General features: G+C 35.5%; 1 protein-coding gene and 1 long non-coding RNA gene across 2 annotated transcripts; both read right to left on the bottom strand.

Annotated features, from left to right (window-relative positions):
• Positions 1-1,472: 1,472 nt before the first annotated feature.
• On the bottom strand, positions 1,473-4,132 carry LOC110447104. The gene is made up of 3 exons (XR_002462557.1): positions 4,033-4,132; positions 3,768-3,886; positions 1,473-2,335 (listed from the first exon to the last, which is right to left on the bottom strand). It is a non-coding gene; the product is annotated as an uncharacterized LOC110447104 (long non-coding RNA).
• A 1,064-nt stretch (positions 4,133-5,196) lies between these two features.
• On the bottom strand, positions 5,197-22,849 carry LOC110447106 (sodium-coupled monocarboxylate transporter 1-like). Its single transcript, XM_021492558.1, has 14 exons — positions 22,513-22,849; positions 21,812-21,880; positions 21,520-21,571; positions 21,271-21,338; positions 17,461-17,541; positions 16,914-16,987; positions 15,308-15,445; positions 14,928-15,063; positions 13,761-13,849; positions 12,255-12,367; positions 11,603-11,673; positions 7,640-7,726; positions 6,317-6,486; positions 5,197-5,233 (listed from the first exon to the last, which is right to left on the bottom strand). The coding sequence occupies exons 1-14, from the start codon at positions 22,825-22,827 to the stop codon at positions 5,197-5,199; spliced, it is 1,500 nt and encodes a 499-aa protein (XP_021348233.1). The 5' UTR covers positions 22,828-22,849.
• Positions 22,850-25,792: the final 2,943 nt, after the last annotated feature.

Here is a 25,792-nt window from a genome sequence, read left to right as displayed (position 1 = left end):
TCCTTCTGTGTTGATGATGTGGTATGGCATGCCCTTGTGTGTTGATGATGTGGTATGGCATGTCCTTGTGTGTTGATGATGTGGTAGTTTTTGTCCGTGTGTGTTAATGTGGTATAACATGTCCTTGTGTGTTGATGATGTGGTATGGCATGTCCTTGTGTGTTGATGATGTGGTATTTTTTGTCCGTGTGTGTTAATGTGGTATGTTTTGTCCCGGTTTGTTGACATTGTGATATATTTTGCTGTTGTGTGTTGACAGTTTGGTATATTTTGCTGTTGTGTGTTGGCAGTTTGGTATATTTTGCTGTTGTGTGTTGACAGTTTGGTATATTTTGTTCTTATGCGTTGTCGATGTGATAATTTTTTGTTGGGTGTTGACGCTGTCTATTGTCACTGATAAAAAGTACCTATATTGTTTCTGAGGTTAAAAAAACCCTGAAACAGTAAACAATAGAGGCGTTGATTTCATGGCAATACCCTGTATGTCAATATAATTATATGGACTAAGGTTGGCAAAGTAGAGCAGGAGATCATGGGGGCCGATCAGCGAGGAATGTCCCCGATGTGTCAGTTGTTGTTATTTTGAAGACACGTACATCTACATTTAATATTTGTATACATTTTCGTTTCCTGTGTCCTAGAAAACCTATAATATTACCACTTAAAAAGGGTTTTTTGTTCCTTTGTTTCATAAATTGCCCACGAAAACCGATTTTTACACTTTGTAACTCATAGTTTTGCAATAGGCGATTTTTACCGGGATAAATGTATTTACTTTAAATAGAAAGGGCTAAGAATGGTTGGTATCAAATCGTTAATATGGATATACCATATTAAGGTTAACATAACAGTGTCTTTCTTTTTGCCGGGACGACATTGTGGTAATAGTAAAATGGGTGGGAAATGTGAAAATTGATTGTTTCTTTCTTTCGCAATTTCGAGAGACCCATACAAGTGGAATAGATTGTCAGTATGCATCAATATAACATACAATGCAATATGTATGTAGGTCACATAGTTCTAAATTAATAAAACGCCAACAACATTAACATATATTTCAATATGTACTTGACAACAGACTGGCATTTAGATGTAAAATGATCTGGCCCTCATTTACATATTATGTCATACGCTATTGGCCCGGTTAACAACGTCAAGCCATCTAACATAAAACACCTACACTCAACAATTCAGTGTTTGTATCTATAACCAGGAAGGACGAACCAAGGGCAAAAAAAAAACCAGAACAAGGAGAGTCCAAGTACCCTCCGACTTTCAGAATTAATACACCAGTAAATTCATATTTTTTTTTTATTATTAACAAATGACATCAATATAATTACAATAAAACGTACTTATAAGAGCGCAACACACCTACACTCCTAAAATATAAATTAATTGCGAAAAAAATGTCAAAAATTAGAATTCAATATCCGCGTGTAGAGGCAAAAAAAATAGAAACGAAGAAGACGTAAAAAATACAAAAGGGAAAAGTATTTATAAACCTAAAATATATAAGTTAAACCAAGTACCCAGGTAGAATCGTTTCACAGCACACTTGTGGTACCAGTCATGCTGTCTCCTGTCGGTATGAAGAGAAGCATACCTCTCACCTGCGATCTAACACAGCTTTCTATCTTGAAACATTTCAAGCACTGGAAGTATCTGCTCGTGGTAATGACCATACGATATATCAACGATTCAAACCCATCTTCGCCAGCCAAGTGTTCTTGAAAAAGGGGAAGGCACAGGAGATATTTTGTTGAAATTAGCACGCAGGCGTTGAATATTTATCAATTTTTAGTAATGACGACGATAGTAGAAGGATATATAGCACTGCCTGGTTTATTGACACAATCTCTCCCACCACCACAGCGACAATGTTTAGATTTATACGTGACTTTGTAGTCGTTTCAACTTCAGAATAGGTTGCTTACGTTATTTTTTAAACTGGTACCAACATTAATGCAGGTCGTTAACGTGATTTTGTTTCCTGATATCAATCTGAATTTTGAAAAATAAAAATAAATTATACTGGTTGTTACCATTTTCTAACTTAGTTAGTGAAGAGTCACTTCAGGTATTCCGGTTCGACACATACTGAAGTACAGATTATATAACCTTGATTAAGATGGATATTACAGTATTCATGTTATGATTATTTTGCCAAATCAGAGAGGTACTGCTCAAGCACCAAAGGGAGATTGCGATAGACGTCCATCCACTGGATCCATTAACAATCCTGCTTTGTGTCTAGTAGACGTCGTAACTGTGCACTGTCAGAACTGGCTGTGTCCTGCTCCCTCGATGTCATGTACACCTCATTGTGGCGTTTCTGAAATTGAAAATGTGTAAACATGTTAGATTTGAAACACAGAAGTGGTTTTTTTAAACTCCTCTCTTTAGACAATATGCTTAGCGTACCAATTTTCATCTTTAATAAAAAATATTATTATAACAGAAAATGCTCTGCTCATACTTATTATGACGTTACAAATTTAAGTTAGTGTGAATATTTAAGTAGTTTCATAGCCAAAAGGTTAGATTAGAAGGTTATTTAGGTAATATTTCTTCCTAAAAATTGGTAATTATTTAAGAAATAATGTTTGTGCATGTATTATGGTGGAATAAAACGATGGTGTAAAATTGTTGGAAAGTAATTAATGACAGCCATTTCGAATCCCTAGTTACATTGTCCACTATAATATACAAACAGGTATTGATTATATCTATTTACCAAGTAAAATATAACGAAAGTTATATATTTTCATTTTCAATCACCAGACGATAATCAAACACTGACGCCATGCTTTATACCATATATTTATTTCAATTAATAATAATAATATACAACATTTATATAGCGCCCTATATAATTTGTAAAATTACTCTAAAGCGCTTTACAACATATGGATAATAGCAATAGTTATAATTGTGAAACAAAAATGGGTTACAATCACCATTATACATTAAACAAGAAGATAATCATCTCAATATGCACATAAATGAATAAATAAAGGGTGGTTTGTAAATGACGTCTGTGCAAAGAGACTAAAATGCAGACGTGAAGAGGTGAGTTTTGATGTCCTTCTTTACTTTGACCAGGGTATTTGACCTTCTAATAGCAGATGGTAAGCTATTTCAAAACGTGGCCGAAACCCTTCCAAAGCACCGGTTTCCATAGGTCACAGTACGAGATTTTGGGACACACAACAATGATTCTGTCTCCGACGTACTGCAGTGCTCTGGACCCTCTGCAGACGACTAGTTAGTTTGTCAGATATACCACAGAACAGGGCGTTACCATAATTCAACTGAGAGGTAACAAGGAAATGCACCAACATTTTGCATGCATCTGCAGTTATAAACGGCCGGATACAGTCGATGTTCCTGATCTGTTAGTAACAGGATTTGGCAAAAGCGTTCACTTGTTTCTCCATGTTCTGTCAGCTATCAACAAATCTATCAATCTAACGTCATCGTCAACGTATAAAATTACCACTTGACAGATGTACAAATACTATTTCAAGTCACCTTCGCGGTAAGCGTGGCAGAACATTCTAATTGAGCCTCAGAGGTTTCAATTTAATCTAGAGGCTTGCTTGTTAAAATGTGCGTGTGAGGTGTTTGGCAGAGCGTTGCATGTGTATGGTCTTTTGGAAAATAATCCATGCAAGCGCTTGGCTTATCGTCCAATGATACATGGATAGTAACCAATGGAAAGTGTCGTTACATTGAAGACGTGGTAGAACAAATAACAAACGTACCTTTTCTAAACTATTTCCACAGCAGACAACTTGCTTGATATTCTCAGGTAGACAGGGACATATTCTGTCCCCAAAACTGAACAAGTAACGACTGTCCGAATCCTCCATCTTCTGCCGACCTGTATAACACAGTAATCGTTCGGGTAACAGATTTGAAAATAAAACTTGATACAAGTTCAAAGAGATTGACACTTGCTTTGAGCGTTTTGTTTTCGCAAAGGCGCCGCATTCTCTCAATAGGACTTTAATTCACGCACAGACTTACCCAGAAAAAAGCTTGCTACAGCGGCTACCAGTAATAGACATAAAAGTCCCACGGCGTCAAACCACAAATAAGACAGTGAATAAAAAGCATCCAAACCATCCGGTCTACAACAGGTCAGAGAAACGATTGGTTAACATGTCAATTATGTCTCTTATCATCACAGGAAAATAGAAGACTTGTCTCGGTGTTACATGAAACATTGTTTAGTGGAGACCCTAAGCACGTGTGCAAAAACTTCCAGCACAGTATCCACATGCCTTCAATAGGTATACTTGGCACACGAACCGAACATATGACGTTCGACCTGTGGACAATAAGGCGGGAGAAAATGGTGCTTCACGTGTTCTAGCGAATGTGCATTTTACAAAACTGTAAAGATACATGGAATAGAATAGTCATAAAAGCATCAACAGATAAAAGCATCAACAGTATTTGAAATTTAAGGCCCCAACCACTTCTAATGTTATGCAAAATAAAAATGGCCGCCTTTTAGCTGAATTTTAGTGATAATCACAAAAATTATGAACCATCCCTGTATGTACATTCTAAACATTCTACAATTTATCACTTGATTGAATGGATTAGCTGCCGTATTGTTAGACTCTAATCTGACGGGGCCCCTACAGTAAATAAGTTCGTTATTGTCAATTCCTGATTATAATATTACCATGATTATAATATTACCATGATTATGTTATTACCATGATTTTAATATTACCATGATTAATATTTTTTTGGTGTGTGTCAACGGAACAAAATTGACAGAACAGCACTCCAACAATCTTTGTCACTTGAACGATTCATTCAAAGCAGTTCTTTGTGTGACTGTTAAGCCTCACCCTCACACAATATTTGATGCTGATGGTGTTAAAATTCAGCAGATCAGCCTAAATATATAGTGAATACGTTTTTTCAGGGAGAGGGGGAATGTTCTCTATGTGTATAAATTGAAATATTATATTAGTAGTAATATGATAAATACTACAAAGCAGTGTAAGTTGTATAACAAAATTAGAATTATTAAGAAAAGAAAAAAAAACTATATATACTTATGCTTCCTACGTCGTTACTGCTCTAGATAAATAAAAGTTAATGTGTATATATAGAAAGGTATGAAGTCAAAAACAAATTTCATTAATGTTAATATTAATCAATGTTAATGTTTCAAAAAGGAACATGAGAAACACACTGGTGATTGTACCTATAACATACATGTAATACATAAGGTATACCGTTTGTCAACTTGATATTAGAGGGCTTCAACTCTGATAAATGTGCTACACACACTTCGTGTTACTATTGCTTCCCCCGAAGAATTATATTATATTCTCCCACACCTGACAGATTTATCTCCCGTTTTGCCGGTGGTAGATTTATCTGTCTCCGCCCTAGGGTTGAGACGGGGGGATTCCCCTATTCATAACAATGGCATGACGTCACTTCAACAATACAATGACGTCACGTCAACAATCCATCAACAAATTGCCTGTATGTGTTTTGGGTCCATGTTTACCTTTATTTCACATTAAAATACTGTTAGATATGGACAAAAAATCTTAGTCCGAGGGTTGAGATTTCTCTATCTTACACAACCAGTAGCGATAGATTTTATTAGTAACATAATTCTTCGGTTGTAATTTTAAGTTGCGCCATGTCTATCTACCTAAAACACCAGATATAGAGAGAAGATTCGGGACCTGAACTTCACAGACAAATTTCAATCTAGGTTACCGTTCACTTGACTTTAAACTTTAGGCGATAGATAGATCAATTAACGTGTTACAACTATCAATCCTAGCATGGAAGAGGATTACCTGTGTGGATGGTCTAGTAATAGTATTTCTATTTCTACTTCAGGTGATGTAGACTATCCAGCTGTGCAGTTTAATACTCAGTCTGTTGCTATGTGCAATATATGTGGTGTAATATTAATATTATACTGACCTTCAACCTTAAGTGTCCCCAAACCATAACCTCCATCCCTCAATTCCAGATTGAGGGCGACTTCAATTCCACAAGTCCAGATTGAGGACGACCTCAATCCCACAAGTCCAGATTGAGGACGACCTCAATCCCCACAATGCCTCATAATACTTACTCTCGTATAAGCATGTGGAAAACGTCTTGTAAACATATATGGCTACGCTTTAGAATATTGAGCAAAAAACATGAAGAAATTGATTTGAATCGCTAGTATAGCCACTCACTAACGTACTCTCCCCTAAGCATATATGTAAATTAATAAACGGACTTTACTGAATGCTTGTAGGATGACGTGACTTACCTGTTAATGACATCATTAATAACTGGTGCTGTGACGTTGACTAATGTAATGTTCACACACTGGTCAGTAGGGGCGAACTGCAGGGCTGGATGGTACTTCACGTTGAAGGCACTGCCCATGTTTATCCAAAACATCAAACACCCGCTCACTACTCCTCCAAGCATCACACTCTGGAATTCCATATTTTGGATGTTTGAAAATAAGCACCAGACAGCCAGATATAAAGCACCCATCAGATTGGTATGACGCAGTATTATTAAAGTTATGACACTATAAACATCGTGCTGAAATTATTATGCAAGTTGCCCCGAGATATGTTTCCGTTAAAAATATTCTGAATCTTTGTAATGTTTTAACATTTTTGTACTATTATTTGTAACTTTTGTTGTTAGTTTGTCATGGATCCACGAGATCATTCATTACTGTTTACGAAATCACAACATGAAAATGAAAGTAATGAAGCAATTCATCTCGGATCGTGGACAACATACAAACAGCCAAGCAATGGGCAACACATTACAATTTAACCGCCCAGAGAACGAACCTGAGCAGAAGTTTGATTCTGCGCGAAATGTCCGAGGAGAGGATGATTTTATTACAGCAGAATTTTATATATCGGATATATAATAATTTAAAAATACTTTTCCTGGTATTAGATAGTGAACTAGACAAAGATATTCAGTATTTCTGTATGACCCATGTAATTTGCACATACATATTACGTTTTACAGTCGATCTAACCACGACTAAAAATTATCTGACCGTATACAAAATATCAGAGACTTGTGCTTGTTATGTACAAAGCGTGCCTTGTCACAAAAATAAATAAATAAATGAATGTCTAACAACATGTATGATAAATTCAACGAATTAAAGGCTTGCAAGCCAATCAATCCGAAAAAGAAACTGATTTTATTACGAAAACAATATTAACTGGGAAAATAGTATGTCACAATGTGCAGTGTTCAACGTGAGTTCTGTTTAGTGTTTACTTTGGCATGGTATTTTTGATTGACATACATAATGTCCTGAGATAATTGTATGGAGGTTTGTCAAGGGGATATAACTAGATTGTATAAAATGGAGTATGGTCACGGGATGATACCTTGATTGTATGGAATGGAGCATGATCAAGGGAAGACAACTTGATTGTATGAAATGGAGCATGGTCAAAGGGAGATAACTTGATTGTATGGAACGGAGTGTGGTCAAAGGGAGATAACTTGATTGCACCTATGGAATGGAGTGTGGTCAAGGGGAGATAACATAAACATTCTTTGACATATGTATATAGTAAGGTAACATGAATCTGATATTACTTACGAGTTGGGTCGCCGATGGGAAAAATATGGAAAACAGAAAAATGCCAGTAACGGGAACGCCGAAAACGGACATCAAACTGTTCGCTATCTGTTAAAGAATCAGAACTTATTGATTACAGGTGTTAAATACATTCGTGCTGGCAAATTTCCATTGATTCATTCACAATGCGATAGTGGTTGAATATTAGTTGTAACAATTTTGGTATATTTAGGGACGAGGTTACGATAGTTTATATTTTCAGTTTGATTGCGATGCTCTAAACAAACTGTTGATAGCCAATACCTGAATGGGGTTTTTTTCAATCAGAAACTGTTCGTTTGTAGAATACTCACCTTGTTCCCACAAAAAGGTTGATTCACACATTTGGTACAACAGTTTTGTTTAAGATGAGTCGTGGTTTAAAAACCACTCACAGAAAATAAAGCAGATAATTTTTAACCTAAATAAAAGGACTGGAAAGCAGTTCATAACATTTATGCACCACATACTCTCTAAGATTCACTGCTGCATATCCTGGAACATGTTTGTGAATCACTGGAAATCATAAAAAACTTTTTACATACAACAAGTATTAAAACGCTACTCGTCTTTATAAATATACTTCATGTATTTTTTTGTGTATTTTTTGCAAATCAATTTATAGTACTTATTAAACAACTTCATCAAAATTAGATCTTCGCATCGCTCCCGTTTACTGGCATGTGTGCCCACGCGATATATCAGTTAACAGGGTAGACGAAGACCTAATTATAACTAGATTGGTACTTATGTACATTATTTTCAATGTATATATATAAGTTCAATCCTGGGGAAAACGTGTGTATCGCTTAGTTATGGCCGACTAAAATTTAAAAAGGCTAACACAGTTAATTTTCATTAACGTTTTAAAACATTGTAACCAACAAAATATGACGTAGCGTAAACAATAATATAAGGTGAGGTAATAACGTTATCAAAATGTATTATTATTATATTATTGGTTAAATCACGTCATAAACAGTATATTTATAACTGTAAGTTTAACTGGAACATGATGAAAATGTATACACACATAACAACGGCAGTACACAAAATATCAATTGATATGCACTATATGTACATGTACATAAGCCATATACTTGCATACTTGAAGATTACGTGTAAATCAGAAGCATGCCGCGTTTAGTATATATATCCGTAAAGGAATTTGTTATTCTCATATAATACTTATAATATCAACAGTATCGTTCATGATTATTATTAATTTAATCACATATTTATGCCTGAATTTCAAATAATAAATAATGTTTGTAAAATGTATGTCAATGCCCGAAAATGCCCAGCATCATTTTCCCTGGTCATTATTTATTTAATTATATATATCTTATAACACCACGTACCGCAGACAGTGTAACGAACAACAGCATACAACTGACATAAAATATTGGTATTGTGTATAACATGATTATATAATTTAATCAGTAAAGTATGATATTACTGTATGGGAAATTATTTTGAATACCGTACCGGAGCTTAGCTTAAATACTCTATAGGAAGTCACATTGAATACTGTATAGGAACGTACCTTGAATACTGTATAGGAACTTACATTAAATACCATACAGAAACTTACCTTGAATACTGTATAGGAAGTCACATTAAATACCATACAGAAACTTACCTTGAATACTGTATAGGAAGTCACATTAAATACCATACAGAAACTTACCTTGAATACTGTATAGGAAGTCACATTAAATACCATACAGAAACTTACCTTGAATACTGTATAGGAAGTCACATTAAATACCATACAGAAACTTACCTTGAATACTGTATAGGAAGTCACATTAAATACCATACAGAAACTTACCTTGAATACTGTATAGGAAGTCACATTAAATACCATACAGAAACTTACCTTGAATACTGTATAGGAAGTCACATTAAATACCATACAGAAACTTACCTTGAATACTGTATAGGAAGTCACATTAAATACCATACAGAAACTTACCTTGAATACTGTATAGGAAGTCACATTAAATACCATACAGAAACTTACCTTGAATACTGTATAGGAAGTCACATTAAATACCATACAGAAACTTACCTTGAATACTGTATAGGAAGTCACATTAAATACCATACAGAAACTTACCTTGAATACTGTATAGGAAGTCACATTAAATACCATACAGAAACTTACCTTGAATACTGTATAGGAAGTCACATTAAATACCATACAGAAACTTACCTTGAATACTGTATAGGAAGTCACATTAAATACCATACAGAAACTTACCTTGAATACTGTATAGGAAGTCACATTAAATACCATACAGAAACTTACCTTGAATACTGTATAGGAAGTCACATTAAATACCATACAGAAACTTACCTTGAATACTGTATAGGAAGTCACATTAAATACCATACAGAAACTTACCTTGAATACTGTATAGGAAGTCACATTAAATACCATACAGAAACTTACCTTGAATACTGTATAGGAAGTCACATTAAATACCATACAGAAACTTACCTTGAATACTGTATAGGAAGTCACATTAAATACCATACAGAAACTTACCTTGAATACTGTATAGGAAGTCACATTAAATACCATACAGAAACTTACCTTGAATACTGTATAGGAAGTCACATTAAATACCATACAGAAACTTACCTTGAATACTGTATAGGAAGTCACATTAAATACCATACAGAAACTTACCTTGAATACTGTATAGGAAGTCACATTAAATACCATACAGAAACTTACCTTGAATACTGTATAGGAAGTCACATTAAATACCATACAGAAACTTACCTTGAATACTGTATAGGAAGTCACATTAAATACCATACAGAAACTTACCTTGAATACTGTATAGGAAGTCACATTAAATACCATACAGAAACTTACCTTGAATACTGTATAGGAAGTCACATTAAATACCATACAGAAACTTACCTTGAATACTGTATAGGAAGTCACATTAAATACCATACAGAAACTTACCTTGAATACTGTATAGGAAGTCACATTAAATACCATACAGAAACTTACCTTGAATACTGTATAGGAAGTCACATTAAATACCATACAGAAACTTACCTTGAATACTGTATAGGAAGTCACATTAAATACCATACAGAAACTTACCTTGAATACTGTATAGGAAGTCACATTAAATACCATACAGAAACTTACCTTGAATACTGTATAGGAAGTCACATTAAATACCATACAGAAACTTACCTTGAATACTGTATAGGAAGTCACATTAAATACCATACAGAAACTTACCTTGAATACTGTATAGGAAGTCACATTAAATACCATACAGAAACTTACCTTGAATACTGTATAGGAAGTCACATTAAATACCATACAGAAACTTACCTTGAATACTGTATAGGAAGTCACATTAAATACCATACAGAAACTTACCTTGAATACTGTATAGGAAGTCACATTAAATACCATACAGAAACTTACCTTGAATACTGTATAGGAAGTCACATTAAATACCATACAGAAACTTACCTTGAATACTGTACCGGAACTTAGCATAAATACAATACAGAAACTTACATTGAATAGTGTATAGAAACTTACCCTGTGAATATTGTATAGGGGCTTAGCTTAAATACTTGGTTTGTTAGTGTTTTACGTCCCATTAATAGCTAAGGGACATTTCAGGACGTGCCAGGTTTTGTTGGTGGAGAAAAACCAGAATTCCCGGATGAAAACCACCGACCTACGGACAGTACCTGGCGACTGCCCCACGTAGGCCTCAAACCCGCGACCCAGTGGTGGAGGGCTAATGGTAGCAGAATGTGAGACGCCTTAACCACTTGTCCACCGCGGCCCCAGCTTCAATTCTCTATAGGAACTTGCATTAAATACTGTATAGGAAGGTGCATGTCCATTGATTAACTAGAGGAACTTACATTATATACTGTATTGAAACTTACCTTGAAAACTGACCCTGGCAACTCTGCTGCCAGGAATGAAATTAGTATCCCAACTACGCCGTACAGTACAACTGTAGAGAAAATTGCAATATATTAAATTGTAAGTGTGAATGTTATTACTAAGAGTGATAGAAATAACTCAATGAAATCGGTTGGATTATGACATCGTCTGTATGACATCTAGCAACTGGTAACCGTAATAAAGATTAAACTGGATAATATCACAAACGCATGACAAGGTTAACCCCAATAGCTATAACATACGTGTGGTGTTAAACTTACGCCATTTTTTGTATTTGTTCAGGGTTTTATGTCTACCATGATGACACTCGGGTATTTTTTGGGATTCAACATTATTTTAGTTAGTTGTATATATCTTCGAAAGTTGATTTTGGTGTAATAAATAATAACTGTTTACAAACTCTGGGAATTGAGTGTAAACTTTTTCAATAGCAGTTTTATACAGTTCCTTATTTGAAAAGAGGGTTAACTTCTAGGTTATTTACTCTGACGTTGACGAGGGGATTTCTGAAGAACACCAGTCATATATGTACAGTAAGAACGTTAAATCCTGAAATGTTTCCCTCCCGTTTATACCCTCGATATCAATCAGAACCTTTATTAAACTGCTCCACTGCTTCAGCATTCTTACCTGAAATTCTTGACAGGCGGGTGACGGCTGCGTCCGACAAACGAGGGAAGTGAGGTTTGATGAAGTCCCCGTGCGTTGTGGAAGACATACTTGCTAAACTTGAGGAAACACTACTGCAAAACAAAACTCGATTAGTGAAAAACAAATGACAACGGTACAGAGAGACTAATCGCCATGAAAACAATAGGAACACTAAATGATCAGATACAACACAGCACCTGATTGACATAGAAACATCAGTTAATGTCATACAAGAGAAAAAGTCTTAGAACGCAGGTCAAGGGATCAAAACCAATATAGATTTATAATAATATAAAATGTAGCGACGTGATAAGCAGCCTGATCAACATACAAGCAAGGCAAATGCACTTGCAGCCTGACAGACACAGAAACATCACTATAAGACATACAGTTTGAATTTAATGGAATATAAGGGAATTTAGGATTTGGGACGAATTGAACGCATGTAAAAGTATTTTTCGTATATTTCGCCCGAGTCGATTAAAATCTATATAACTATTACCCGAGTCTAGTTTTGAAAACCTCAACGGTTAAGGTTGCCTTATTGTACTGGCATGTGGATTGGTTTATATAAAAAGCAGATTTAAGGTGAAAAGCAAAACAGATTTGGGTTGTAAAAATGATAAGTGTTTCCTTAATATATACACATGAAACTTTGTCCATTACGTAAATTTAGTGTTATTGACATGTACCATCCTGCAGGTTTTTTTAAGTTGTTTGATGCGTAAAGAAGATGTAAATTACTACCAATGTAAGAACTATAACGTTCATTTTATTTCAGCTATTTAAGGTAATGTAATGTTTATTTTCATTTTATGTACATGTATATTGATATATATGTGTATCACTATGTACGATACTTTAGCACTAACGACTGGTTGTATATAAATGTTGATGTAAGTAATAAATAGGATTCAGTATTTTGTATGATCAATAATTCAACACATATTCTGTGTCAGCTTGTATCTATCGTAAACAGATCTGTATACACTCTCCTACCAATACGGACTTTTGTTGGTTGACAACAGTGCTATTGGAGGATATACTATTAGTATATCTTATTTGCAATTACTATTATAATTACTATCACAACATAATATAATTACTATCACAACATAATGTAATTAGCATTACAAGCTAGTATAAACACTGTATTAAACTTAGTGTAACCACATTTTCACCCCAATATAATTATCATATAACAACAGAATATGTCATGGCACGAAAATTATATGATTATCTGAAGAGAGAAATAATGCACCAAATATAACAATTGTTTAATTGCTTTTGTCCAGTAGGCTTACCCGCACTGAGGTAACACATTTTGTTATAGATTCTCTCTTTGATTCATGATGAAAAACAGTTGTTGTAGGTCTGGTGGTATATATGCAGATCAACGTCCCAATACCTGGTTTGGAACGGGAGAGATGAAACGACAGTAATGAATACAAAATGGCGATATAACACTCCACATTAGCTACAAACCTTAAAGTGGCGGCTGTGACGGCGGCCAGAAACATCCCAGACATACCCGGATAATCTTTAAATATCTCCACCACCATGTAGGGTAGTAACTATAACGAAACAATAGGTTACACAATAACTGGGACCGCTAATAGTATCTATATTACTTACCGGAACATGTACATTTGTTAAACTATTATATTTCTCGTCCGTATAGTCTCTCGCGCTAATTTAATTAATGATAAACGCCGTTTAAGTAATTTAGCAACAACTTTATATCCTTTACATTTATAAATCACTTCTAGAATTCGAAATTGTAATTTTAGTTTTTCATACATTTGGCGTATTACATCGGTTATGTGAACGATATCATGTTCATGGTTTTCACTTTATGTGTGCTTTATGTAGCAATGAAACATGCGCGTGCAGTTATTCGTTTAGAAGTAATTACATGTGTGAGTGTACTATGCTGTACTATACTAAGAAGATGAAAAATGTTGGAGAAATGATCAACTACGGTCGCTTTGGCCTAAATGATTTTTTCTCGATATTTTTCGAGTCATAATATCACTACAATATACAAACATGAGTTGATTACATTTATTCTGCAAACCAGTGCCTATTTGACATAGATGATCCAGTAATTAGAATTAAGTTGGCCTGTGACGCATGCAAATATTTTTCACGTTAAACTTCATTTTCGTGTTACCAACAAGCAGCGCAAAACTGATATACTAATGGCTGAACACTGCAGCCTTCTGATGTATTAATGGCTGGACACTGCTGCAGCCGTCTGATATACTAATGGCTGGACACTGCAGCCTTCTGATATACTAATGGCTGAACACTGCTGCAGCCTTCTGATATACTAATGGCTGGACACTGCAGCCTTCTGATATACTAATGGCTGGACACTGCAGCCTTCTGATATACTAATGGCAAGACACTGCAGCCTTCTTTATAAGGGCGGGAACGATTAGATAATCACGTAAGCACATGCTCTAACTTGCGATATAGGAAAGAAGTGTGATGGAGCAGACAGGGTTTGATTGAAATTAAACATATCCAAGTCTACGAATTAATGTTCAATAATACATTGTTACCAACCAATGAAAATTGACGTTACATCGCCTACGTGGTGAGTTGTTCAATGAATCTTTGCGGCATTTCTAACTATTATCGGCTTACCTGGTTGGGGTTGGACAGCTGTTTGGACTGGAGTGGATCACAGCCCTTTGCTGTGAAGTAGGCGTACGCCACCAACCCTACGCCACATGCGAGACTAACCGACAGCAGGAAGCCGGGACCAGACACCAGGTACACGCTTGGAATACATGAGAAATGATGTTGAGGAAATCCAGTCAAATAATAATATAATTCAAATGAAATACATATTAAGGACATAAATGAAATAAGTAATTACTACAAATTAACCAACAACACATACTAAATATTTCTAGTCTATTCACAATTTAAAAATATGATAAATTCATTTTAATTTTTGATAAAGTCAAACCAAACGCTGATAGTTTGGCTGTAATGCGATAGCAGTAGGTATAACAACTTACATTGTCGCTTCTCGTTGTGTCTGACAGGAATTCATACGCTGAACTGCACTTTGCTTTATCGCATTGAAAAAGAATTTAAATGTTCCACCAATGACGAAGCTCCACAGGGTGTACTGGACAAGAGGGTCAGGGTCAAAGCTTTAATATAAAACATAAAGGTCAAGGTCGTGAAAAACAGGTCTTTCTGAAGTGTATAATGTCTAATAATGATGTACACAAGAGATATACTCACAACATCAGATAAACAATAATAGAATTATTACAAAATGTTACTTGACTGTTAAGTGGAGATACCTCCGACACAATTATATAGTTGTCAATAAGAAAGACGTAGATTCGGTTACGCCAAACGCGTATGCATTCTAAGTTACTATAAATGACCGAAACGACGATTAAATCGACAACTTGATTCGTATACACTTTGGGTAATACCTGGGCCTAAATGCGTGAGATTATATGAGCCCCCTCATCTCGATTAAGAGCTAGCACGCCGGGGCGTATCCAGATGGCTTCTTTTTATTTGCTGATTGAACATGCTCCCTGTCCAACACTGTGGCGATATCCCAGTCAATAATATGGTTTTGTTTTGTTGTGGTTGTTTTTGTGATTGCCGATTTATTGATTTGGGACTAGTACTCATTGCTTTTCCCCTTTGGTTCCCGTATCTTTCTGGTGTTTATCAACTCGTATCCCAAATCTCCTACCAGTTTCTCCGATATACGATGCGTCGCAGTTAATCGCATCCAATTTTGTTCACGCATTCTGCAACGTTTACATTCTTCAGGTACTTTATCCTGTAAGTGTGCAAGGATATTACGGAGCGTCTTGCTGGATTTCATTGCTGTTGCTGTACCATGGCCGCGATATATTCTCTGGATGATTTCAGATAAACCCTTCATGTAGGAGATGATCCCATTGCCTTTCATTTTGTTTTCCTTGCCAAATTGATGTGATTTTGCTCTTGTATATTGTTCTGCTTTTTCTGTAACATTTGGTGCATTTGATGTTCAGATATTGGTGTTAAACTAGGGCATCGTGGCGTTGAGTTCTTCTCCACATATGGATTTGATGCTGTATGTGGAATATACGTTGCTGGTATGAGTGGTCAAATGCTTCTATTATCCTTTCTTCATTGTCTCTAATATGTCGTCAACAAGACTCTAGAACTTCTAGGACCAGGTATTAAACGAAGCGTAGCCGAATCAATTTAATCAGTAAGATCGTAATTATATACCCACTGGGTGTACATGCGTTGTACCGGTCACTTGCCTGACAAAGGTGACACAGCACATTATTTCTAGTCAATCGAAAATTCACAAATAAGCATTTCCTGGTTGTGCTAGGCGATGAACCTTTGCACAATTGTTATTTTCCCAACCTGACGACAATGTTTAGAACCAATCTGTTTTTAGCTACTTATGACGGACGTTGTACTTACTTTAAGTTGTGCAGTTCGGATGAAGGACGTAATAGTTTTTATTTTGGAGATGTCCAGTCTGTAACTATATGTAACAGACGGTGTACTTACTTGAAGGTGTCCAGTCTTTGTGACGGACGTTGTACTTACTTGAAGATGTCCAGTCTGTGTGACGGTCGTTGTACTTACTTGAAGATGTCCAGTCTGTCTGAAGTTGTGTTGACCTCCCACACATAGGCTGACCCTCCAGCGTCTATCGTACCCTGTAAACGAAAAGGAAATACAAACTCTTATAACAATGACGAGAGTTCTAATGAATACTTTTCTTATACCAGCTCATTTTCAGATATTTTGCAATTTGTTTCATTTGGAATAATAAATACGTCTTGTCCTCAACTTTCTACAAATACATATTTTTCAGTCTACTTAAAGATGTACTTCTAAACCATTTTTATGGGTTTTTTTTACTGATGACTCAAAACTGTTTCCGAATTCACATTCGTTAGGAATTGCCTAAACAGCAGTATACAGTTTACCTGAACTCAAAGATCATACCGGACAGTCAGTAATGTGGTAACTGATTCGAAGTGTAGTCTCTGAATACAGGACCAGTTTAGACTGGGCCTGTATGTGAAACGTCTATCACGAGAAATATTACATTAAAGGAATATGGTATAAAATGATGGATTCCTATTTACTGCAAGTTAAGAAATAGGTAATATCTGATGATGAATACCTTTATTAAGACAGATATTAATCCGGCCACCATGATAACACTCTGGAACACGTCTGTCCATATCACCGCCTTAATTCCTCCCTGTAAAAGAAACGTGTTTTCTCGTAATCTGACAAATATTAACACCGCCTTCTATCCGAAATGAATCAAGACTGCACATTTCTTTATCAATCTCAGTATAAGTTGTTGCTCGCGTCAACACACGAGTCAATGTTGTCAACATCAACCATAACTAGTTAACACGTAAAATTCAACCATGATAAAAGTTAACACGGTATAATTCAACCATGATAAAAGTTAACACGGTAAAAATCAACCATGTTTAAAGTTAACACGGTAAAAATCAACCATGATCAAAGTAAACACGGTAAAAATCAACCATGATCAAAGTTAACACGGTAAAAATTAACCAAGATCAAAGTTAACACGGTAAAAATCAACCATGAGCAAAGTTAAAACGGTAAAAATCAACCATGATCAAAGTTAACACAGTAAAAATCAACCATGATCAAAGTAAACACGGTAAAAATCAACCATGATCAAAGTTAACACGGTAAAAATTAACCATGATCAAAGTAAACACGATCAAAATCAACCATGATCCAAGTTAACACGGTAAAAATCAACCATGATCAAAGTTAAAACGGAAAAAATCAACCATGTTTAAAAGACCTTGGTAAAATCAACCAAGATCAAAGTTAGCACGGTAAAAATCAACCATGATCAAAGTTGACACGGTAAAAACCAACCATGATCAAAGTCAACACGGTTAGAATCAACAATGATCAAAGTTAAAACGGTAAAATTCAACAATGTTTAAGTTAACATGGTGAAAATTACCCTTGATCAAAGTTTTAACACGGTTAAAATCACCCATGATCAAAGTAAGCACGGTAAAAATCAGCCATGATCAAAGTTAACACGGTTAAAATCAACAATGATCAAAGTTAAAACGGTAAAAATCAACCATGTTTTAAGTTAACATGGTAAAAATCAATCATGATCAACGTTAACACGTTAAAAAAAACATGATCAAAGTTAACACGGTAAAAATCAACCATTATGAAAGTTAACACGGTAAAAATCAATCATGACCGATGTTAACACGGTAAAAATCAACCATAATCAATGTTAACACGGTAAAAATCAACCATGATCAAAGTTAACATGGTAAAAATCAACCATTATGAAAGTTAACACAGTAAAAATCAATCATGATCAAAGTTTACAAGGTTAAAATCAACTATGATCAAAGTTAAAACGGTAAAAATCAACCATGATCAAAGTTAACACTGTTATTATTAACTATGACCGAAGTTAACACGGTAAAAATCAACCATGATCAAAGTTAACACGGTTAAAATCAACCATGTTTAAAGTTAACATGGAAAAATCAACCAAGATCAAAGTTAACACGGTAAAAATCAACCATGATAAAAGTTAACACGGTAAAAATCAACCATGATAAAAGTTAAAACGGTAAAAATCAACCATGTTTAAAGTTAACATGGAAAAATCAAACATGATCAAAGTTAACACGGTAAAAATCATCCATGATAAAAGTTAACACAGTTATTATTAACCATGATCAAAGTTAACACGGTAAAAATCAACCATGTTTAAAGTTAACATGGTAAAAATCAACCATGATAAAAGTTAAAACGGTAAAAATCAACCATGATAAAAGTTAAAACGGTAAAAATCATCCATGATAAAAGTTAACACAGTTATTATTAACCATTATCAAAGTTAACACGGTAAAAATCAGCCATGACAAAAGTTAAAACGGTAAAAATCAACCATGTTTAAAGTTAACACGGTAAAAAGCAACAAAGATCAAAGTTAACACGGTAAAAATCATCCATGATAAAAGTTAAAACGGTAAAAATCATCCATGATTAAAGTTAACACAGTTATTATTAACCATTATCAAAGTTAACACGGTAAAAATCAGCCATGACAAAAGTTAAAACGGTAAAAATCAACCATGATAAAAGTTAACACGGTAAAAATCAACCATGATCAAAGTTAACACGGTAAAAATCAACCATGACAAAAGTTAAAACGGTAAAAATCATCCATGATTAAAGTTAACACAGTTATTATTAACCATGTTTAAAGTTAACACGGTAAAAATCAACAAAGATCAAAGTTAACACGGTAAAAATCAACCATGACCGAAGTTAACACGGTTAAAGTCATCCATGATCAAAGTTAACACGGTAACAAGAGTCCCAGAGGGTCTGTATCGCTCACCTGTTTCTTTTGTTACATAAACTGACATATAGGTAACTTAAGACCAAATTTGGTGACTAGAACACAAGACATTTAACATCTCTTAAACGGTTTGGAAGAGACTGTTGTTTGAAATTTGAAATATTAAAGCTTTTAACCCAAATTGAAATTGACTTCAGACTTGCACTTAAAGTTGACCTTTGACCTCATTACTGTTTTGAGAAAAATATTCGCACTGCTGGTCTACATAACATACCAAAGTACCATGACTCTAGTCCAAATGGTTCTTAGGATATTGTTGTTTGAAATTTTTAACATATTTGACCCCTGTGACCTTGAAAGGCTGTCAAGGTCGTTTTAATGAGAACACTTTATAGCACTCCATCCCAGGTATCTACTGGCTAAATATCATGACCCTAGGTCTTCCAGTTCTTCAGAAGAGGTCGTTCAAAAGAAAATGTTGACGGACGGACGACGCGCGACGGACGCCGCAGTTCGGCATAAGCTCACATGACCCTTCAAGCCTCCAAAATTGCTTCCATGCAGCATTTTTTTTTTATTTATTTATGTGCATTTTCATTAAAAGTGTAAAAGTAAAGAAAGCATCTGTCTTTTTAGTCAAATGATAACACAAAAATATGTTATATAACTAGATTTGTGCTATGTATTTAATATAGATGCCTTGTAAACTGATTATATAACTTCAGGTGGTCATCTTGAATTAAGGATTTCTTTTTCGCATCTCGCATATCTTAACATGACCAGTGTACATCATGGATAATGTTCACGCAAATGGTAACACAAAAATATACCATCTAATTATTCAACTTCTGTCTAAATATTCAATATATAACCTCATATTTAGATTTTTTTAACTAATGGCGGCCATCTTGGATTTTACCGGAAGTAAGTATTTTTTCTGATGCCTCCATATCTTAAAATGACAAGTGTAAAATTAGGAAACCTATGTACGAAATTTCATGCTTTTATCATAAAGTGCAGTATTCTTCTAATTTTGGCTCTTATCCGCTGTACTATTCGGGCCAGGGTGAGCTAAAATCCAACCATGACCGAAGTTAACACTGTAAAAATCAACTATGATCAAAGTTGACAGAGTAAATATCACTAAAGTTCAAAGACGCGACCGTTTCACATGTGTGTCTCCCGTTCTGTTTTCTCGACTGATTGACATACTGCGTAGGAATTTATGCAAGATGAAGAGTTCTGTTATTTTATACGAAATTCGAACAGATATGTTATAAGTTAAACCCTTATTATATTTCTACATGGTCTCAAAATAATTCGACCCTGTTCTAATTTCGTGAAGCTAACGACTCGTAGAATTTGAACTGTAGGTAGTACTTTGCTTCACCATACTAATGTAGAAACACAAAGTGAGTGGGAACCAATCTTCAAACTTCAACAGGTCCCTAGTTCAGGACTTTTAACAACCAAAACGAGGGAATGTCTTGATCAACAAATCAATACCACTGTTTAACCAACATCTCTACTTTTTAAAGGGCATTCATAAAAACCCATGGTAAAATTATAGCTCTATAACGGTAGCATACTTACAATAGAAGTGTACAGGACGGCGGATGACGATACAGCTAGTATAGACGCCCACCTAGGGATACGGGTCACTGCAAAAACAACGTACGTACATAAATATCACCTTAAAATTACTGGACCTAAACATTGCCAATGGGTACCGTTATCGAGAGCACCAACAAACCGAATCACAAAAGCACCGAAATACACTGTTCACATTTGAAACCATCCGGACACCAACATCCGGGTTTGGATCGATGAATGTGGACTTACCTCCTTCCATGGCAACGGCTTGTGCCATCACGATTAAACCAATGTATATTTCCTGTAAAAAAGGGGAAAAGTCAATGACAATGACAAAAAATACCTTTGCTTATAAAGTGCAGAGCTACGTTATTATTTATTATTAATTTGTTGTTTTCTTTCTTTGTAGTTCATGTTACATATGTGGTTTGTGAAAAAATATATTCAGAGCCAATTCAACGGTTTGCGTGTTATTATTTAATTAAAAGCAGAAAGTTGAAACATGTTACACAAAAAGTATCTAGTGAAGCGTCTTACTTACGTTCAGAAGTATCATACACGTTGCTATAAATAACCTCACGGCCTTGCCCTTGTACCGCAACTGGTAATACTGACATAAAAAGTCAAGAAAAATATCAGTGAAATTCCAAAGAAAACAGAAACAGCATGTTTATTTGACACTAGGTAAACATTATGTACTATGTATAACTTTGACGCCTATAATGAAGAATGTAGAATTCAGCTATGACAACCCTTATGCCGAATTAAACTTTGGCAGCCATTATGTATAATTTAGCTTTGACATCCCTTATGTATAATTTAGCGTTGATGTGCATTATCTAAATTGAGATTTGACGCCCATTGTATAGAAATGAGCTCTGACATCAATTCTGAAGAATAAATATTTGACGTCAATTGTGTAGAAACTAGCTTTGATGCCCATTATTTAGAGGCTAGTTGTGACGCCCATTATGTAGAGTTTTACTTTGGCGCCAATTCTGTAGAATTAAGCTTTGACGCCAAGTTTGTAAAAAAAATCTTTGGTGTTCATTATGTAGAAATCAGCTTTGGCGCCCATTGTGTGCAATTTTAGCTTTGACGACCATTATCTAAATTGAGCTTCGATGCCCTTTGGATAGAATTTAGCTCTGACACCAATTCTGTAGAAATTAGCTTTGACGTCCATTATGTAGAATTTGACTTTGATGCCCCTTATGTAGAAGACTGTCCGCACACACTTACCTCGCTAACTGTGGTCAGTTTAAGCGGATAAAGCATTGGAACAACGATTCTTGCCCCGATCAGGTACGACAGACACAGTCCAAAGGACGAGAATAACATAACACCGCCATAGAGATAGGTCTCGGCGGGAATACCGAGCATCAAAATGGACGACTGGGTGGTGACCAGCATGGAGAGGATGAGAGGGAACGTCTTCATCTGTCGTTTCCCCAGATGGTACTCCAGGCCGGTATTCTCTTTTCTTCCGGCACATGCATGGAATACTCCGATCCCTATTGAAATAACGATAACACAGACAAACACTATGTAGTCCATAGCGACGAATCTGGCTGGAGCAGGCGACATGTTTGTTCACTTCTAGAGAGGAACGTCTCGTGCGGAAACATTTATTGTTTGGTTTGGTTTAGTATTTTTAACGTCCTATCAACAGCTGTGGTCCATTAGGGAGGGTCATTTATTGTATTTGGTATGTAAATATATGGGCGTTTACAGCAGAACGATTTCATACATTACATTGACGTAGCATTGACAAATTCCTATTTGAGAGAAGATCATGGAGGGATTTTATGAAAGGTATGAAGACACCGTGCATAGGTCTCAAATAGAGGTTGGGTTTTGAGCATTCATCCGGGTCGCTCTACTTGAAACAAATGGAAATGCTACATACCATCACACAACTTTCTGTCTGCTCCTAGTACACATAGCTCTCTCACTCTCACTGCTTTGGAGGATAAAAAGGGATTGGAAGGGGTTAGAAAATCCTCCCGAAAAGGCGTGGGCGAGCACAACTTCACCCATTTCAAGAGTATTTTCTGACATCAGGGTAAATCCTCTCAAAGGATGAGTACACACTCATCCATCCCTAGAGTATTATTTTTCTATCTATCCCCAGGGAGTTACCAGTCATGGTCACTAGACAACACCTACAAACGGATGTATAAGCAAACCACAGCCTATAACAAATTCGTTTTCGCCAGGCCTCGATGTCCTGAGAGTATATTTTATTTCTCCCACAACCACTGTTGGTTTCCTTACTCCCGATTCATTAAAGAGTTGGTAAACATTTGTGGTTACCCACTAGAATGTGTTGGGTAACACCCTGGACGTGATTTCATTGGTCATTTTTTTTTTAACTTATGACGTCACGTTACAGTGCTCTGCGACTTTCTTTATCTTTCATTGTGACGTGTGATTCACGTTATCAGGGACGTGTACTATTACGTTCGTCGGACTATGCATAACTCCCATAGGGCTTTATCCGTTGTACATTTTACCATCATTTCTTTTTTACATGCAGTATATACTCTGATCAAAGATTTCAAATGTTTAGAAATCTTCATAAATACTTACCTCTAAGCTTAGAGAAATTATTATATGGCCATGAAGATTATTCGAGTGACGAATCTTTTTTTTTTTTTTTTTTTTAAATGTCCAACACTATGTATCGAGTACTCGCAGGTTTTAATATGGTCACGTTCTTGTATCTCCTCTCCAGCAGTCCTCATTATCTTTCATATTCATTCCTTAGCTTGTGTCCGTATTACATGGCAAAAAGCGTGCACTTGTGTGTTCCATATTATTTTAGTAATCCTCTTACTGTTTAACTTTCTTTTAAGTGCACGAGAGTGTGAATGCAAGAAGTGTGCGTGTGCTTGAATGTATGCGAGTGAGTGTGGATATGTGCGTTACGTTCTTTCTGTAAATAGTTCCACTTACCGTTGTATATCATGTATGTAATATAGGCATGTGATGGGCCATTCTGTTACAGTCAGTGCGGTGGAAACACATTTTCGAGAAAGGGTGGAATGAAAAGGAGAAAGACACTAAGCACGGGACATGACGAACTGTTGAATAGCTGAAACAATGGAATAGTGCCAGGATATTACTGCGCTGGATGGTTCCATTTTCATGACAAATTTTAAAATCTACTTTAATTTGTACATAAAAGTAAGAGTGAATGTGTGTATTATATGTTGAATATTGAGGATGTACATATATAAACTGCAATGAATAAGTAATAGTCTCTCTCTCTCTCTCTCTCTCTCTCTCTCTCTCTCTCTCTCTCTCTCTCTCTCTCATAGATAAATGTAGTAATTCAAACTATGGAAGCCATCTTATGATGGGTATATACAATTATTTGTCTTATAAGGAAAGGGCGTTAATAATGTTCATGTAACTTGTGCCCAATCCTTTTGTATTTTTTGGCAATAAAATATGTTAAGCTAAACCTTTACCATTAAAAGTTTGTTCAAAGAGTTGTAGCTTACTGGACCATAGCAACTATATATCAACTGAAAAGTGAAGAAAAAAATATGGCCTGGTATTGCCTGGTGAAAATGAACTAGATTTATTCTGTTTCTAAACATACCGTGGCGAGCGGTGTAATTTCAAAATAAAGTTATATTGATATAAAGTACGCTTTTACTACGTTGGGAAATAGCTATTCCCAGAACAATCTAAGTGATACAACATTCAAAATTGAGTTTTGCCATAAACTTCTTAAACGAGAATTAAACTGCGACTACAGGAATATGCCAAGTTTTTCCAAGAAACACTTCCGCTAAAGAAATTCACAGGTAGAAAGTTAGTGATTGTCAATGATGTCTCCAAATAATGTAATTAATCGTTTGAGTTAAGAAAATCCCTCCTTGAAACAGACCATTTCTAAATGGCTACTAGTAGATACGCGCGGGACATCAAATAAGTCAGGGTATTATATAAAACGACACTCTATTTAACCAACTGCTCTTTTCCCTACGTAGTTAGTTTTTATCACAAACAATAAATGAAAACTTATTTTTGGAGCTTTCGAAAACGTCCGTAACCTTTGTCCAGTAAAGAATACAAAGACTCTAAACCACTGAAAACAACTCACTTAGCCATGTCTGCATAGGGAATGCCCTGATGTATAGTGGAGGGTAGGTAGATGGGATTGGCGTCAATCCATAGGATAAAGTTACTTGAATTTGCCTCGACGGTTTGTGTTTTATGATATAACAGAGTCTTAGTCTTATCAACGTGACATTGAACCACTTTATCATATCCCAAATAATGCGGACGGGATCAATACTCGTCGATGTCACCTCGTGTCAGATGTTGGAGACAGGAATTGTAACCGGGGGCATCGTGTCTGCTGTGGCTTGTGTGTTTTAACTTATGAATTAGTAGAGAATGAATTGAAAAGCCTCCGCAAAGTCTATTACCAAGATGTCGGTTTGAGGTCCTTCGTGAAGGTTTCTGGAGATATCATAAATGATTTCAATGGCCACTATATATTCCA

The sequence above is a fragment of the Mizuhopecten yessoensis genome, unplaced genomic scaffold, assembly GCF_002113885.1.
Source record: "Mizuhopecten yessoensis strain PY_sf001 unplaced genomic scaffold, ASM211388v2 scaffold3229, whole genome shotgun sequence".
Taxonomy (NCBI): domain Eukaryota; kingdom Metazoa; phylum Mollusca; class Bivalvia; order Pectinida; family Pectinidae; genus Mizuhopecten; species Mizuhopecten yessoensis.
Note: the sequence above shows the minus strand (reverse complement) of the source record. Positions and strands in the feature narration are given on the sequence as shown.

Bases quoted from the DNA above. Each gene is read 5' to 3' on its own strand.
- LOC110447106 (XM_021492558.1), bottom strand. From the start codon at position 22,827: ATGGACTACATAGTGTTTGTCTGTGTTATCGTTATTTCAATAGGGATC. The intron at 6,487-7,639 runs GTAAGTAATATC...ATGGAATTCCAG, and splicing joins TCCCATCGGCGACCCAACTC to AGTGTGATGCTTGGAGGAGT. The intron at 5,234-6,316 runs GTAAGTCACGTC...TGTATGTTATAG, and splicing joins ATTAATGATGTCATTAACAG to GTACAATCACCAGTGTGTTT.